Genomic DNA, 19,226 nt, shown 5'->3' with positions numbered 1-19,226 from the left:
ACAACAGCGACACCTTATGGTTAGGAGGTCCTGTGAATTCATATTAATAATGATACAGTGGTACCTCGGCTCACGAACTTCATTCCTCCGAAGACTTAGTTCGCAGTTTCAAGTTATTGGAATTCAGATTCAAACTAATAAATTCAGACAGTTTTTTAATGCAACAACTGCAGATTCAAAGTTAAATTATTCATATTCAGTTTCTAGTGGCACAAATATCAGCCCATATTCCCGACCCGAAAAGTTCGCGACCTGAATCAATTTTTCCCATTTAAAATAATGTAAATACAAATAATTCATTCAAACCTCAGAAACGCAATTTTCTCAATTTTTTTAATGTTTTTCTATGACCAAGAATATAGACTTAAATTAAAATAACACGGAAGAGCAAAAAAGGGAAAGAAAGAAAATACGTTTACGGAAGGCGGACCAATACTTACGCTTGTTGGCGGACTGGTCGCTCGCAAGACGTCAAAACACGGAAAAGAACCACAAAAGATCCCCTAAAAAAACTAAACAATTAACATTAAAAGACTGAGTAAAAGTCAAAAACAACACAGTAATTTCTAAAATGTGATTTTTTTATTATACGGTATATTATTTTCATATGCCTAAATTTTTTATGTATATTTCGTGATGCCACGCGTTGTACGGCGATGAACTTCTTTGTTTGTACTGTAAACAAACAATACGCATTTGGCACTATGTGTGAATGGAGAATATAGCACTTAAATGGGAGTTAATTTATGTTATTAATGAAGTACGGTAATTTTATGTATAGATATGGAACTGTTAAAAACCATCACAAACATGTTTATCAATCACTGAAAGGTACCGCTATAACAAAACGTTTTCTCTATTTTTTTCTTTTTCAGATATTCGACCTCTGAAGAGATATAGTAAAGACATACATGTACAACAAGGTTTTTTTTATATACATTCCATAACCGTTATCGGACATAATGTACACTTCTTTACGTTTCGGGTGGTTCTTTGGGACGCTTTTGGGAGATGTTTGCGTGTTCGCAGCCTGAACCACGATTGGTGAACCAGTACAAAATTTTTGAACATCTGGTTCGTAACCCGATTTGTTCGTGAACAAGACTGTTCGTGGGTCGAGGTACCACTGTACTTCATTTGTCATTTTACCAGTGCCTGTACATTGGAGTTTTTTGGTTTCAGCGTGTCTCACTGCGCTTTTCTATGAGACACATTACATATGAGGGTGAAGCTTGGGGTTAGACAGCATATCTGTCATCATTGTGGCATCAATGGATGGAATTTAATCCAGTGACCTTCTGGACACAGACAGACTCTGTCCCATTTGTCCCTCTTGGTCCACACTTACACATTACCACATTTAGCATACACATTCATGAAGTTAACATAAGTATTCAAGGGCGTCCCATTCCTCCTATAAGCCAAGTGCAGTGGGTTGGTGAACACTGTATCCACATTTTTGCAAATACCAGATGGAAGCAGTCTTTGTATAAGTATACAAACCACAGTGCACCATATCAGTGACGACTAATGTTTACATCAAACACTATTATGTCTGCTGGCTTATAAAAGTTTCAATGTAAATATACATAGTTGTATAACAGATGTTTACGTAGCCTACGCATATGAAATACGTCACCACAGTGTAGGTCTCAGCACGCCTGGCCTTAAGTGTGCTGAATGGGACGCAGCAACAGGCTCCCAAACCTTAGAACCACAACCTGCCTGCCTCTGTGCTGAACCACTGTCCCATTACCACATACTAAGAGGTATTTGTTTCATCTTGTTATATAGATTCCTAGCATATACAACCAGTTCTCATTGGGTTACCTGCTGACCAGTGACCCACAGCAGTTTGTTGGAGTTTTCCTGGGGGGGGCGAGTGCTCCGTCCAAAGCCTGCTGTGCTCTGTTACAGCCCCCATGATAATGCTTCACTCAGCAGTATAGTGTAGAAAACAGTGAGTGTGTCCTTAGAGTGATGCATTATATTGTTTTTAAATACTCTAATAGATCATTTGGGCTGAAAAATATATTAAAAGTACTGACACATCACTAAGCACTAACATCAGAATTGTTATTAATGGTGGCATTTGACATTCCGGAGAACCAATTTTTCTGTGGTGGCCAGGAATCAATATCAAGTCACGGACACCTAGTAATACAATAACTGTGAACGGTAGACAAAGGAGTTTTTAATTGTACTGTTACATTTTGTAAATATGCCTATTTGCCTATTATTACTGTCATGATAGAGTGGAGAGAGGACCCAGACACAGCCATAGGTGGGATTGCAGGGGTTTATTTACAGGCAGAGACTGAACAGAAACCAAGGAACTGAAACTAAAGGACCTCAAGGGGTCAAACAGAAGGGAGGCCAAGGCTAGCAGGGAACAGCATCAGGAACATGGCAACAGGCAAGAGAGTCAGGGTATGGAGGGTGACAATGACTGGACTGGGGAGCATAAGGCAAGCGGGTACTTTGATGAGGACATCAGACAGACACATGAGAGGCAGGACAATTACCAAAGAAATGGGTTTCTGTTCATACATTTATTCCTTAGAGTATTGGGAACAAAACCAACTGATATATTCATTTGGTTATGTGACTGATGAAATGAAAGCAGACAAAATATGAATTACACTCCAAATTATGAGACGCGCAGTTATTCCCCAAAAACAGTTTATTCATACAGATAAATACATTGCTGTTTATCATTTTGCAGTTTTCAAGAACTGGCTTCAGCTGCAGCAATTACATTTATAACATGATTTTAATTTAGTTAATTGTGTTATCATTTGTGGAAAATGTTTTGTCTTTGTTACTTATGTTTGTGAACTGCAACAAGAATATTACTGTAACAAGCACTCTTTACTATGTCCACTGTTACCACCTGTCAAACATACATGTAGGAATTACAATAACCTGCCTGAAAGTTCTGTCCCTATATAATAATAGTGGTTCTCCAATCATCGTATGCGATACGCCATTTCCTGACATGAAGCCAAAGACCCAAAGACAATCACATAATCATACAGAAAAGGAGCAAATATTTCAAAACAGAAAAAAGTTCCTTATTTGAAAAAAGTCAGACTGCTTAAGTTCCAGATTCTTTTCATCTTTTCAACACAGATCAGTCAGGGGTCCCTTTCTCTGTAATTCTGCCTCATCACCAGATTTCAAAGCGATTGTCTGTTTTGAAGGATCTTCTGTCTGTAATTTTATTACTGAAGAGTCTGTAGAGACACACAGCAGTGAGTTAACAGCATAAAACCATCATCACCACCAAACAACAGATGTGAGGAAAACCTACAGGAACAAACACAGCTCTTTAATGACACACTGACTCTTACACGGCTCTTGAATGACACACTGACTCTTACACGGCTCTTGAATGACACACTGACTTATACAAAGCTCTTTATTAATGACACACCAACTCTTGCACAGTTCATCACAAAGACACACTCACCGTACTGTCTGCACAGAGCTGTTACTGCAGACGACCTGCTGAAGACCTTGTGCTCCATGGTCAGTGATGTCATTGTGACTTAGACTGAAACAGAGGAGGCACACTGGTGAGAGCTGAGCATCATGGGTAAGCTGCATTACAGGATTTTGTTAGCTGTGTAATTCATCTAGTAGCTCTACACTCACTCTAGGACTTGTACTTTGTGCAGATGAGGGAGCAGCAGCTCCAAGCAGGCGTCAGTCAGGTGACAGTGGCTCAGGTCCAGTTCTGGCAGACCCTCTGACTGTTCCAGTACAAGGGCCAGTGCCCTACAGGCCTCCAGGTCCACAGGCGTGTGCCTCAGGTCCAGTTCCTCACCCAGGGCTGAGCAGAGGGACTTGGCTCGTCTCGCTGCCTCAGCTTCATGCAGCCCTCCAGTAAGACGCAGCAGCTGTAGGAGGAGGGGTTTGCTGGGCCTGTGGAACATAACACTGACCCTGATCACAATCACCATGGAATTATTGTGAAGTTTAACATCTGTCTCACTTAGATACATGGAGAATGTCATGACCTCCTGAGGAAGGCAGCTATCAGACTCCATGATCTATAGTGCCACCTCAAACACATCCTGTGTCATGACTTCAGGTGATGGGAGTACAGTGTCTCACCTCAAACAGACTTTATGTAAAACAGGGAAAAGATGTTCCAGAGCAGCGTCTGAAGCTTCACAGTCCTGCAAAACCAGCTCTGTGGTAACCTGGGCCAGCTGGACTACAGAGAAGAGAACTCTACAGTCTCCGGCACTGAGACACATGTCATTTCCTCCCTCTTGTCCTGACAGATCCACAAGAGAGGAGCTGGAGAAGTCCAGCTTGTGCTGCAGTGCCTGGAGCAGTGCTGTTGTTGCCCCCTGCTGGTCTTCAGCAGTTGTGCAGAAATGAAGGAACCTCAGCATCAGATTCCTGTCCACACTGTTTCCACAGAAACACAAGATTCACAGATGAAAGCCAATTATTTTAAAGCATTTTATGCTTTACGTAAAATACAGCTTTAGTTTGTTGAACCATAATCATCAAACTCAAGGAAAAAGCTAAATTACATCTAATTTATGTCTATTCCTCCATTATCTATAAGTACTCCAGTACAGAGTCCTCATGAGCCTGATGCCCACCCAGGACGCACAGGGCACAAGGCAGGGGACACCCTTTGATGGGATATCAGTCTATCACACAACATACATTCACTATGGGCAATGTTTAATCTCCTGAAGACTTCAAGTGCTGCCTTGAGTGGCTGCCTGTTACCATTGTGCAGTGAATCTGTTTATTTAGTCTGTATCAGCAATTTTCAATGAGGACTTCACCAGTTCCAAATTTACAATGGATATGGTGTTACTCAGCTTGTCATTATCATCTTGGACTAGTTTATATAGTTGCCCATACTAGAAGCAGTGGTGAGGGCCTGCTGTTCAGGTTCACCAGGGATAAGCTACTGGACAGGTGACAGTTGGTGAGACTTTGAGGTAGGGCTGCTATGATACGGTGACATAGATTTAAAATCGACGAATAAAATCTTTTTCATTATATAATTTTAATGAAATTATCATGATTTCTAAAATGCTTCCATTAATTATAAGAAATGTTTTTCTTCAGTATTGCTATGTAATTAAGGGAGTAGTTCAAATTATCACAAAACAAAAAGGTGGTTTATACTGTACACTGTGCAAAGTTCGATGGCACAGCACGGTAGCACGAGTGCCATACACGAGAGAAAACACACAAGCGCTATTCTGGATGATGGACCATCAGACGAGGAAAAACCACCAGAAGTGTCTTCTATTCATGTTTATTATATTACCATTATTACAGGGAGCTTTTTAAATATCTTTTGTCCTTGTAGCTGCTAAATACACCAAATACAATAAAGCCATACATTTGTCTGTCTGCTACATCAGAATCTCCACTGAATGAGTGTTTGTGAAAATGTTTAGGCCAAAATCTGGGCTTATTATACGTTAATTGATGGTGCCAGTGTGTGTGTCTGTGCGTATTGGGCTTGATGGGACCAGTGTTATTATCCTAAACTAAAACTGAAAGTACAATAAATAAAAAAAAAACACGTGAACTTAAATAAAAATTAAAACTATACCACAAAAAACTGTCAAACTTTAATCTGCAAAAAGCACTGCTACATCACCTCTATCTTTTTTTATCTAGTTTAACCACAATATCTCCTCTTTTAAAACATGTCGTAGCTGTTGAACTCCCCCTTTCTTCACCGGCACTTCAGTGCTTATTATGATTTACCAAAACAGTTGCATGTGGCGTACTCTGCTAACCAAATTTAAAATAAGAATACAGTGAATTTATACAGATTACTAACGTTTGGGCATCACAATTTGTATCTCATTGATATTTTTAGGCATATGACTAATCTATGTATCGAATTATGGACGAAAATAATGTCCGTATAGTGCTGAAAAGACGGCATCCATTTTCTAAAGCCCGGCAATAATTTATAGTTTGTTGTTGTTAACATAAAATGAATTTAAATGGTCAATCTGATTTTTTGGAGGAATATTCATCGTTTAGATTAATCAACCAATCAGTAAAATAGTCGACAGATTAATCAGCAGAAAAATAGTTGTTAGTGGCAGCTCTGCTTTGAGACTTCGTGTCAGTCAGTGGTGAACAGCATGGGAACATGCCAGAGAGCTGCCTCTGTCACCCGGCATACAAGTGACTACAATCATAACTCCAAGCTGTCTGTTCTACAAAAATGCTCTAATTCTTCCACAGTCAGGTGCATTAATGGTGCAGAAACTGGAAGGTTGTCGGTTGAGATCCATGTGCTGCTGTGGCACCAGAATTCCTCACTGCCAAATTTGGTTTATGAAATCAGTCTAATATTCCAATAGTGTTACTCTGGTAAATACAAGCAATCAGAAACAAAATATTCTGGAAAGATGCAGACAACTAAGCTAATGATAAAATATTTCACAGCTATAATCCTAGGCAGGGAGCTGCTATTGTGCCCCTCAGCTGAACTTGGTTTTCTTCAGTAATTGTCCACCTCCTCTGTAATATGAGCACCAGGGACAGACTGAGGCTATGACATACCTGAGCTTGGAGACACGGTGCAGTAGAGACACTATGCTCTCTAGTGCCCCCTCAGGCAGGGAGGACCACAGCAGACTGAGTTTGACGCTCTCACAGTTACGGAGGGTGAACTGCAGAGCAGCACAGTCCTTGTTGTCCATATCTCTGCTGTTCAGGTTGATCCAGCCGCCTACAGCTTTCACTAGGCTGGACACCGAATGCACAGAGTGGACTTCAAATGCTTCTCTGAGAGCAGACATTGTGAACCTAGGACTGGGCCTAGAGACAGGAAACACATGCAGTTTTACTTCCTCCATCTCACTTCCTCAGTTGATTATCTGAGTGATCAGGGATTCAGCTACATCTGCTGTATCAGTTTGTGATAAAACTGCAGACAGATGTGAAGCATTTTTTATAACCAATCTTCTAGGTTTTTGTGTCACTCTCTTAGACTGATTTTTGCTGTTTACTGCTTAATTTATATTACAAATTGTCAATTAAAATTAAACACACAAACTGATAATTCTTTTAAAAATCTTAACATCTAATATTCAGGAAGGATTCAGAAGAGGGGAAAAAAATCATAAATATCTGGACTTGGGTTACAAAGTTTTGGGAAATTTGGAAACTTTCCATGGGAATTAATGGAAACATGGAAATTAAGGGGAATAAACTGGAAGTAGTTGGAAATGTAGAAAACATAAAATTAAAGGAACATATTAACGGCACTAATAGTTATATCATTGTGTAATAGTCGGTAATTGTCTACGTAAAAACACCCCAATAAGCATCTGCATCAAAGTGCACCACTTATAAGTCATATTATATGTTGTATTATTGATACAATTTGCTTTCTTTGCCATATCTCACAGATTTCAGAGTTCTACCGAGTTCTAAATTTATAAAATTCACCTTCCCATGGAAAGTTTCTGGAAGGAGTCTGGAAATTTGCCAAAAATGTTCTTCCCCATGATTCTCTGCTACTGTTCTGCAACCTTCTTAGACGCCAATTGCAGCCCACCGAATGACTAAACTATTTAGCTACAGAAGACTACGCCTTCGGAATCATACCCACCTCTTTAGCTCAACTCTGTCCAGGAAAGGAAGAAGATCCCTGGTCTTATCCTCCAGAGCTCTGCTCTTCCTGAGGTCCATGGTGACATGACAGTTGGAGTTCTGCAGTAGATACTGAAGCACCTCCCAGTCCAGCGAGCAGGTACTCAGGTCTCCACCAACCGTCTCTAGTAAGGACTGAGTCAGCTGCTTGTCCTGAACTTTATACACCAGGAGAATCTGCTTCTCCAAAGTATTCCCAACAGGCCTAACACACAAGAAACGTGAACAGACACGAAAATCAGGTCAATTATGCCTGTTCCACACCCGTCTTTAAGAAGTTAATCTTCTCTTTTTCTGATTTTCTTATTACCCATGTGTGGACCCACTGTATCTAAGAAACCATAATTATTTATGTAGTAAATAATACAAGATTTCTTGATTTTTTTGCCTTAACAAATACCTAATTGGTTTGCTTGTATAGGGTCTGGTTTAACAGAATACATCCTTCTTCTACCTGCTTATGCTCTGGCTCTACCTGGAGCCGAATCCCAGCAGCACAAGGCTGGGCTACACCCTGGATGGGATCACAGGGCACATGCGCTCACATACTGAGGGCTATTCAGAAATGGCAGTCAGACTGATCGCATGCCCTGCAGCTGGGGGAGCATATCAAAATACCCAATTCAATCATAATCTAAAAATGTTTGTGTAAAGCGTTTTCATTTTTTGTTACAACTAATTCTATTTTCACTGGATCAAACTGCATTGTCAGATTAAAACACAAACACAAAAAAAATCCTTGTTCTTCCTACAGTTCCGTGGTAAGGACACCCCGCCAAATAGAGGGCACACATTGCATGTCCACTGTGTGCAGAGTTAATACCTAGTAATGTAAACATGCTTGTGTTTCTAATAGTCATGGAGCATGTGCTTGGTATAATGACAACTCACACCAACAGACTCATAGCTTCATGGAATTCGTGAAAAATCATGCATTATAACAAAACAAGTGTTTAGGTTATATCATGATACTCACGATATTCAAATAGACGATGATATTAATGTTCATAATCACGATACGACATATCATCAATATACTGTCCACCCCAATCTACACCCATGCAGGTATAAAACAACAGCGCTATCCACTTAGGACACCATGACACACCCGTGAAGAACCTATTGGGGTTAAATGAATCTAAATGTATCTTACGCTCTTTCACTGTATACACCTTCACTACATATGACATGTGATTTAAGTTATTCGTTATGTAAAAAAAACACACACTGAACATCATGCAGAGAAAAGCTCCACTCATAACTCTCTAAGCTGAGGAATCCCTCTGTGTCCCCAATGAGAGTCACAGAAGTAGAGACAGTCTGACACCTGATACCTGCAGTAAACAGCCCACAGTGAACCTCACTTCAACATCTCCACACAGACATGCTCCACACTCACCTCAGCTGTGAGATGTAGGGCAGACACTGAAGGAAGCTCCTCACTTCACTCTCTTCTTCTGACCAGCCCTCGAGCTCTACTGCTCTTCTGTCTCTCTGGAGTTTCAGCACTTCTAGTAGGAGGGAGGCCTTTCTCACAGAGAGGTCTATAACCCAGACTGCAGGAGCTGACTGGTAAATGGGCAGTAGAGTAGGGAGGACACTCCTCTGTGTTTGGGACTCATAGTCCTTCACATGTGAGTACAGATCCAACAGGAATCCACACTGTTCAGATGGTCTGTCATCACCATAAGGAAAAGTGCTGTAATTGCACAGAGAGGACAGACACTGGGAGACACTCCCTCCTGTTCCAGTGTCACTCTCTGCTGATTTAACACTGAGCTTCAGCAGAAACTTCACAGCTGCCTGATGTTTGTTACTGTTCCGTACAATGTTACTGGAAAACCTAAAAATAAGAAGAACACAGTCACTCTGTATGAAGGTGATGTTTCTCAGAATAAGGAGGTAATTTTACATGCACTGGTGATGCTGACACTAAAAATTTTACTTCATAATTGATGTGACAGTAGCTTGATAACTTTCAACAACAGAAATTCTAAAAGGTGTTACTCTCTCCAAGCATAACAAAGTGAATATTCATGGCAAGGATGCAAAATTTATGTGAAGTTTTCATTAAGAGTACATTTGCAATGATTATTTTATTTAATTTTTAATTATATATATATATATATATATATATATATATATATATACAGACACACACACACACACACAGTACTGTGCAAAAGTCCTAGGCAGTCCACAGAAATGTTTAAAGCTGTTTATCTGGGTAGCAAGTGTACTTTGGCTTAGAACAAAAGACACAATTAAACATTAGAACATGTGCAAATTAAGAGTAACACAATAAAAACTACTAACAATTTCTTCTGTTTTCTAAAAAGTTACTCATATCTAGTTGGATGGCTAGATGAACACCGCTTCAGTTCCCAACCTTCTCCTCAGGGGCACCTCAGCCGTTCCATGATTTTGTTAAATTTCACCAATAGCTCAATTAAATAATTAAATATATTGGTTTAAAAAGTCAGTGATAGATTGACTAGCTGTATGAGGTGTGCTAGTGGCCAAGTCAAAAAATGCATGGCTGCACTGAACGGTCGCTGCCAATATTAGGATGATTTTAGCAGAGGTTCTGAAATGGCTAAGCTGACACACTTTGACGGGCATAATATCATAGTTTGCAATGTTTATTTAAAAAAAAAATTCAAATGACACAATATGATAGGACACTTCAACATCTCCACACAGACATGCTCCACACTCACCTCAGCTGTGAGATGTAGGGCAGACACTGAAGGAAGCTCCTCACTTCACTCTCTTCTTCTGACCAGCCCTCGAGCTCTACTGCTCTTCTGTCTCTCTGGAGTTTCAGCACTTCTAGTAGGAGGGAGGCCTTTCTCACAGAGAGGTCTATAACCCAGACTGCAGGAGCTGACTGGTAAATGGGCAGTAGAGTAGGGAGGACACTCCTCTGTGTTTGGGACTCATAGTCCTTCACATGTGAGTACAGATCCAACAGGAATCCACACTGTTCAGATGGTCTGTCATCACCATAAGGAAAAGTGCTGTAATTGCACAGAGAGGACAGACACTGGGAGACACTCCCTCCTGTTCCAGTGTCACTCTCTGCTGATTTAACACTGAGCTTCAGCAGAAACTTCACAGCTGCCTGATGTTTGTTACTGTTCCGTACAATGTTACTGGAAAACCTAAAAATAAGAAGAACACAGTCACTCTGTATGAAGGTGATGTTTCTCAGAATAAGGAGGTAATTTTACATGCACTGGTGATGCTGACACTAAAAATTTTACTTCATAATTGATGTGACAGTAGCTTGATAACTTTCAACAACAGAAATTCTAAAAGGTGTTACTCTCTCCAAGCATAACAAAGTGAATATTCATGGCAAGGATGCAAAATTTATGTGAAGTTTTCATTAAGAGTACATTTGCAATGATTATTTTATTTAATTTTTAATTATATATATATATATATATATATATATATATATATATATATATATATATATATACAGACACACACACACACACACAGTACTGTGCAAAAGTCCTAGGCAGTCCACAGAAATGTTTAAAGCTGTTTATCTGGGTAGCAAGTGTACTTTGGCTTAGAACAAAAGACACAATTAAACATTAGAACATGTGCAAATTAAGAGTAACACAATAAAAACTACTAACAATTTCTTCTGTTTTCTAAAAAGTTACTCATATCTAGTTGGATGGCTAGATGAACACCGCTTCAGTTCCCAACCTTCTCCTCAGGGGCACCTCAGCCGTTCCATGATTTTGTTAAATTTCACCAATAGCTCAATTAAATAATTAAATATATTGGTTTAAAAAGTCAGTGATAGATTGACTAGCTGTGTGAGGTGTGCTAGTGGCCAAGTCAAAAAATGCATGGCTGCACTGAACGGTCGCTGCCAATATTAGGATGATTTTAGCAGAGGTTCTGAAATGGCTAAGCTGACACACTTTGACGGGCATAATATCATAGTTTGCAATGTTTATTTAAAAAAAAATTTCAAATGACACAATATGATAGGACACTTCAACATCTCCACACAGACATGCTCCACACTCACCTCAGCTGTGAGATGTAGGGCAGACACTGAAGGAAGCTCCTCACTTCACTCTCTTCTTCTAACCAGTCCTTCAGCTCTACTGGTCTCTTGTTTGTCTGGAGTTTCAGCACTTCTAGTAGGAGGGAGGCCTTTCTCACAGAGAGGTGTATAACCCAGACTGCAGGAGCTGACTGGTAAATGGGCAGTAGAGTAGGGAGGACACTCCTCTGTGTTTGGGACTCATAGTCCTTCACATGTGAGTACAGATCCAACAGGAATCCACACTGTTCAGATGGTCTGTCATCACCATAAGGAAAAGTGCTATAACTGCACAGAGAGGACAGACACTGGGAGACACTCCCTCCTGTTCCAGTGTCACTCTCTGCTGCTTCAACACTGAGCTTCAGCAGAAACTTCACAGCTGCCTGACGTTTGTTATTGTTCAATAAAATGTTTCTGGAAAACCTAAAAATAAGAAGAACACAGTCACTCTGTATGAAGGTGATGTTTCTCAGAATAAGGAGGTAATTTTACATGCACTGGTGATGCTGACACTAAAAATTTTACTTCATAATTGATGTGACAGTAGCTTGATAACTTTCAACAACACAAATTCTAAAAGGTGTTACTCTCTCCAAGCATAACAAAGTGAATATTCCTGGCAAGGATGCAAAATTTATGTGAAGTTTTCATTAAGAGTACATTTGCAATGATTTTTTTTTTTAATTTTTAATTTTATATATATATATATATATATATATATATATATATATATATATATATATATATATATATATATATATATATATAAACACACACACACACACACACACACACACACACACAGTACTGTGCAAAAGACCTAGGCAGTCCACAGAAATGTTTAAAGCTGTTTATCTGGGTAGCAAGTGTACTTTGGCTTAGAACAAAAAACACAATTAAACATTAGAACATGTGCAAATTAAGAGTAACACAATAAAAACTAGTAACAATTTCTTCTGTTTTCTAAAAAGTTACTCATATCTAGTTGGATGGCTAGATGAACACCGCTTCAGTTCCCAACCTTCTCCTCAGGGGCACCTCAGCCGTTCTATGATTTTGTTAAATTTCACCAATAGCTCAATTAAATAATTAAATATATTGGTTTAAAAAGTCAGTGACAGATTGACTAGCTGTATGAGGTGTGCTAGTGGCCAAGTCAAAAAATGTATGGCTGCACTGAACAGTCGCTGCAAATATTAGGATGATTTTAGCAGAGGTTCTGAAATGGCTAAGCTGACACACTTTGACGGGCATAATATCATAGTTTGCAATGTTTATTTAAAAAAAAAATCTCAAATGACACAATATGATAGGACACTTCAACATCTCCACACAGACATGCTCCACACTCACCTCAGCTGTGAGATGTAGGGCAGACACTGAAGGAAGCTCCTCACTTCACTCTCTTCTTCTGACCAGCCCTCCAGCTCTACTGCTCTCTTGTCTGTTTGGAGTTTCAGCACTTCTAGTAGGAGGGAGGCCTTTCTCTCAGAGAGGTCTATAACCCAGACTGCAGGAGCTGACTGGTAAATGGGCAGTAGAGTAGGTAGGACACTCCTCTGTGTTTGGGACGCATAGTCCTTCACATGTGAGTACAGATCCAACAGGAATCCACACTGTTCAGATGGACTGTCATCACCACAAGGAAAAGTACTGTAACTGCACACAGAGGACAGACACTGGGAGACACTCCCTCCTGTTCCAGTGTCACTCTCTGCTGCTTCAACACTCAGCTTCAGCAGAAATGAAGCTAAATTAAACTCAATACACCATTCAACAAATCTGAAAAAAGAAGGCATGTATTTGGTTTTATCTTTATATACAAATATAACAAACGACCAACTTTCACATTCATTTTCCCAAGGAAATTCAGCAAAATGGTTGTTGATTTTTTATTTAAAATAAACCTAAAAGTAAAAAAAAACACTTCTAGATGAAAACACCACACAAAGGCTGATAAGATATTTTGATAATATTGACTAATGCATCAGTACATTCAAACTAATGTGAAGATTCATTAGAAAAAAATATTAATCAGTGAAAATACAGCCTCTGTGAGTATATCTCTGTACTCTGCTCTGCATTTAACAGACATGTAAAGGCTCCTAAAAAATGTCAAGAAAGTTCCTCCTTATCATAAAATTAATTTGGAAACTTGTCATATTGATTACAGAAAAGTCTAATGTAAAAGATTCACCTCAGCTGTGAGATGTAGGGCAGACACTGAAGGAAGCTCCTCACTTCACTCTCTTCTTCTGACCAGTCCTCCAGCTCTACTGGTCTCTTGTCTGTTTGGAGTTTCAGCATTTCTAGTAGGAGGGAGGCCTTTCTCACAGAGAGGTCTATAACCAAGACTGCAGGAGCTGACTGGTAAATGGGCAGTAGAGTAGGGAGGACACTCCTCTGTGTTTGGGACTCATAGTCCTTCACATGTGAGTACAGATCCAACAGGAAATATTCCTGCAATTTCCTGCCAATCATCTCATCAATGAGGCCTTCAAGTGCTTCTACAAATCCCTTGATGTTAAACACTGAGAATAAGGATTCAAGGGGTGTCTCTCCTGTCTGTTTTGCATGGTCAGCTGCCAAAGAGCACATCTTCAGTACAAATGAACTACATGAAGCAGGATCTTCATCAAAATGCTCCTCATAAAATCTGAAAAAGAGTGGACATTTTTTATTTTCTTTTTATATACAGAAGTAACAATACCTACCGATTTTCATGCCCATTTTCTCTAAGAAATTGGGCCATAAAAATTAACTTAACCGTATTTGTTTAAAGTACAATAAAAGGAAAAAACCACTTCTGGGTGAAAACACCACACATAAGCTGCTGAGACACTTTTATATTATTGACTAAGGCTTCTGTACATTCAGAGCAATGCGATGATTCACCAGAAAACAACAATAATCAGTGAAAATACGGCCTCTGTGAGTATATCTCTGTACTCTGCTGTGCATTTAATAGACATGCAAAGGCTTCTCTGAAAAATATAGATAAAGTTTCACATTTTCATGAAATTCACTTGGGAACCTGCCATACTGATAAGAAAAGAGTCTAATCTAAGAATCTCACCTCAGCTGTGAGATGTAGGGCAGACACTGAAGGAAGCTCCTCACTTCACTCTCTTCTTCTGACCAGCCCTTCAGCTCTACTGCTCTCTTGTCTGTTTGGAGTTTCAGCACTTCTAGTATGAGGGAGGCCTTTCTCACAGAGAGGTCTATAACCCAGACTGCAGGAGCTGACTGGTAAATGGGCAGTAGAGTAGGGAGGACACTCCTCTGTGTTTGGGACTCATAGTCCTTCACATGTGAGTACAGATCAAACAGGAATCCACACTCTTCAGATGGACTGTCATCGCCATAAGGAAAAGTGCTGTAACTGCACAGAGAGGACAGACACTGGGAGACACTCCCTCCTGTTCCAGTGTCACTCTCTGCTGCTTCAGCAATGAGCTTCAGAAGAAACTTCACAGCTACCTGATGTTTTTTACTGTTCCATAAAATGTTACTGGGAAACCTAAAAATAAGAAGAACACAGTCACTCTGTATGAAGGTGATGTTTCTCAGAATAAGGAGGTAATTTTACATGCACTGGTGATGCTGACACAAAAAATTTTACTTCATAATTTATGTGACAGTAGTTTGATAACTTTCAACAACACAAATTTAAAATGGTGTTACTCTCTCCAAGCATAACAAAGTCAATATTCATGGCAAGGATGCAGAATGTATGTGACATTTTCATTAAGAGTACATTTGCAATGTTTATTTTTTAAAAATCTCAGATGACACAATAATAACATATGAAAGGACCTAACAGGCAAACAATGGCATTTTCCAATTCGAGTCTAAGACACTCTGAAGTGGGTTAGGGTGTTAAATCCAATGTGACTGAAAAGCATGTAACTATCAGTACGGATCTAACTGAGCTGGTTACTGCTAAGCTGACAGGGACCAAGGAGACAAAGAATATGGTGAATTACAATGGAAAACTTTACGAGTTACTGCAACGGAATAGAGAATATAGCTTGTGTTTAACAGAAAATAATTTTATTCTGTAAGGAAAAAAGAGACTGACCACCTTCCAGTGGGAAATACAAAAAAAAATATTCTTCACTCTCTAAGCTGACGAATATGACATGTGATTTAAGTTATTCGTTATGTAAGAAAAACACACACTGAACATCATGCAGAGAAAAGCTCCACTCATAACTCTCTAAGCTGAGGAATCCCTCTGTGTCGCCAATGAGAGTCACAGAAGTAGAGACAGTCTGACACCTGATACCTGCAGTAAACAGCCCACAGTGACCCTCACTTCAACATCTCCACACAGACATGCTCCACACTCACCTCAGCTGTGAGATGTAGGGCAGACACTGAAGGAAGCTCCTCACTTCACTCTCTCTTACTGACCAGTCCTCCAGCTCTACTGGACTCTTGTCTGTCTGGAGTTTCAGCACTTCTAGTAGGAGGGAGGCCTTTCTCACAGAGAGGTCTATAACCCAGACTGCAGGAGCTGACTGGTAAATGGGCAGTAGAGTAGGGAGGACACTCCTCTGTGTTTGGGACTCATAGTCCTTCACATGTGAGTACAGATACAACAGGAATCCACACTGTTCAGATGGACTGTCATCACCATAAGGAAAAGTGCTGTAACTGCACACAGAGGACAGACACTGGGAGACACTCCCTCCTGTTCCAGTGTCACTCTCTGCTGCTTCAGCACTGAGCTTCAGCAGAAACTTCACAGCTGCCTGATCTTTGTTACTGTTCCATAAAATGTTTCTGGAAAACCTAAAAATAAGAAGAACACAGTCACTCTGTATGAAGGTGATGTTTCTCAGAATAAGGAAGTAATTTTACATGCACCGGTGATGCTGACACAAAAAATTTTACTTCATAATTTATGTGACAGTAGTTTGATAACTTTCAACAACACAAATTCTAAATGGTGTTACTCTCTCCAAGCATAACAAAGTCAATATTCAAGGCAAGGATGCAGAATGTATGCAACATTTTCATTAAGAGTACATTTGCAATGATTATTTAATTTATTTTTTTAAATTTTATATATATATATATATATATATATATATATATATATATATATATATATATATATATATATATATATATATATATATATATATACAGACACACACACACACACACAGTACTGTGCAAAAGTCCTAGGCAGTCAAAAGAAATGTTTAAAGCTGCTTATCTGGGTAGCAAGTGTACTTTGGCTTTGAACAAAAAACACAATTTAACATTAGAATATGTGCAAATTAAGAGTAACACAATAAAAACTAGTAACAATATCTTCTGTTTTCTAAAAAGTTACTCATATCTAGTTGGATGGCTAGATGAACACCGCTTCAGTTCCCAAACTTCTCCTCAGGGGCACCTCAGCCGTTCCATGATTTTGTTAAATTTCACCAACAGCTCGATTAAATAATTAAATATATTGGTTTAAAAAGTCAGTGACAGATTGAATAGCTGTATGAGGTGTGCTAGTGGCCAAGTCAAAAAATGTATGGCTGCACTGAACAGTCGCTGCAAATATTAGGATTATTTTAGCAGAGGTCCTGAAATGGCTAAGCTGACACACTTTGACGGGCATAATATCATAGTTTGCAATGTTTATTTTTAAGAAATCTCAAATGACACAATATGATAGGACCCAACACACAGATAACAGCATTTTCCAGCTCGAATGTAAGACACTCTGATTGATGTGGGTTAGGGTGTTAAATCCAATGTGACTGAAACAAATATAACTATCAGTCCGGATGTGACTGAGCTGGTTACTGCAAAGCTGAGAGGATCCAGGGAGACAAAGGATATAGTGAATTACAATGGAAAACTTTGCGAGTTATTGCATCTGAATACAGAACATAGCTTGTGTTTAACAGGAAAGAATGTTATTCTGTAAGGAAAAAAGAAACTGGCCACCTTCCAGTGGGAAATAACAAAAAAAAACTGTTCTTCACTCTCTAAGCTGACGAATCCCTCTGTGTCGCCAATGAGAGTCACAGAGGTAGAGACAGTCTGACACCTGATACCTGCAGTGAACAGCCCACAGTGACCCTCACTTCAACATCTCCACACAGACATGCTCCACACTCACCTCAGCTGTGAGATGTAGGGCAGACACTGAAGGAAGCTCCTCACTTCACTCTCTTCTTCTGACCAGCCCTCGAGCTCTACTGCTCTTCTGTCTCTCTGGAGTTTCAGCACTTCTAGTAGGAGGGAGGCCTTTCTCACAGAGAGGTCTACAACCCAGACTGCAGGAGCTGACTGGTAAATGGGCAGTAGAGTAGGGAGGACACTCCTCTGTGTTTGGGACTCATAGTCCTTCACATGTGAGTACAGATACAACAGGAATCCACACTGTTCAGATGGACTGTCATCATCATAAGGAAAAGTGCTGTAACTGCACACAGAGGACAGACACTGGGAGACACTCCCTCCTGTTCCAGTGTCACTCTCTGCTGCTTCAGCAATGAGCTTCAGCAGAAACTTCACAGCTGCCTGATGTTTGTTACTGTTCCATAAAATGTTTCTGGAAAACCTAAAAATAAGAAGAACACAGTCACTCTGTATGAAGGTGATGTTTCTCAGAATAAGGAGGTAATTTTGCATGCACTGATGACACTGTGACACTTAAAATTTTACTTCATAATTGATGTGACAGTAGCTTGATAACTTTCAACAACACAAACTTTAAGTGGTGTTACTCTCTCCAAGCATAACAAAGTCAATATTCATTGCAAGGATGCAGAATTTATGTGAAGTTTTCATTAAGAGTACATTTGCAGTGATTATTTTATTTATTTTTTTTAATTGTATATATATATATATATATATATATATATATATATATACACACACACACACACACACAGACACACACACAGACACAGTACTGTGCAAAAGTCCTAGGCAGTCAAAAGAAATGTTTAAAGCTGTTTATTTGGGTAGCAAGTGTACTTTGGCTTTGAACAAAAAACACAATTTAACATTAGAACATGTGCAAATTAAGAGTAACACAATAAAAACTAGTAACAATTTCTTCTGTTTTCTAAAAAGTTACTCATATCTAGTTGGATGGCTAGATGAACACCGCTTCAGTTCCCAAACTTCTCCTCAGGGGCACCTCAGCCGTTCCATGATTTTGTTAAATTTCACCAACAGCTCAATTACATAATTAAATACATTGGTTTAAAAAGTCAGTGACAGATTGAATAGCTGTATGAGGTGTGCTAGTGGCCAAGTCAAAAAATTCATGGCTGCACTGGACGGTCGCTGCAAATATTAGGATGATTTTAGCAGAGGTTCTGAAATGGCTAAGCTGACACACTTTGAGGGGCATAATATCATAGTTTGCAATGTTTATTTTAAAAAAAATCTCAAATGACACAATATGATAGGACCTAACACACAGATAACAGAATTTTCCAGCTCGAATGTAAGACAC

At 39.4% G+C, this 19,226-nt stretch overlaps 1 protein-coding gene across 1 annotated transcript in view; it reads right to left on the bottom strand.

Annotated features, from left to right (window-relative positions):
- Positions 1–2,881: 2,881 nt before the first annotated feature.
- Positions 2,882–19,226, bottom strand: part of LOC125727462 (uncharacterized) — a 74,445-nt gene continuing 58,100 nt past the window's right edge. Inside the window, exons 19-29 of the mRNA XM_049004178.1 lie at positions 16,097–16,540; positions 14,820–15,263; positions 13,941–14,399; positions 10,386–10,829; positions 9,065–9,508; positions 7,625–7,870; positions 6,571–6,828; positions 4,120–4,422; positions 3,658–3,927; positions 3,473–3,556; positions 2,882–3,236 (exon numbers count right to left, since the gene is read on the bottom strand). Of these exons, the coding sequence (XP_048860135.1) occupies positions 3,170–3,236; positions 3,473–3,556; positions 3,658–3,927; positions 4,120–4,422; positions 6,571–6,828; positions 7,625–7,870; positions 9,065–9,508; positions 10,386–10,829; positions 13,941–14,399; positions 14,820–15,263; positions 16,097–16,540 (3,463 nt within the window). The 3' untranslated portion in view covers positions 2,882–3,169. The remainder of the gene's footprint in view (positions 3,237–3,472; positions 3,557–3,657; positions 3,928–4,119; positions 4,423–6,570; positions 6,829–7,624; positions 7,871–9,064; positions 9,509–10,385; positions 10,830–13,940; positions 14,400–14,819; positions 15,264–16,096; positions 16,541–19,226) is intronic.

Source organism: Brienomyrus brachyistius, unplaced genomic scaffold (assembly GCF_023856365.1).
Source record: "Brienomyrus brachyistius isolate T26 unplaced genomic scaffold, BBRACH_0.4 scaffold98, whole genome shotgun sequence".
In the NCBI taxonomy this organism is placed as follows: domain Eukaryota; kingdom Metazoa; phylum Chordata; class Actinopteri; order Osteoglossiformes; family Mormyridae; genus Brienomyrus; species Brienomyrus brachyistius.
The sequence above is the reverse complement of the archived record's forward strand: the minus strand, read 5'-3'. Positions and strand labels throughout refer to the sequence as shown.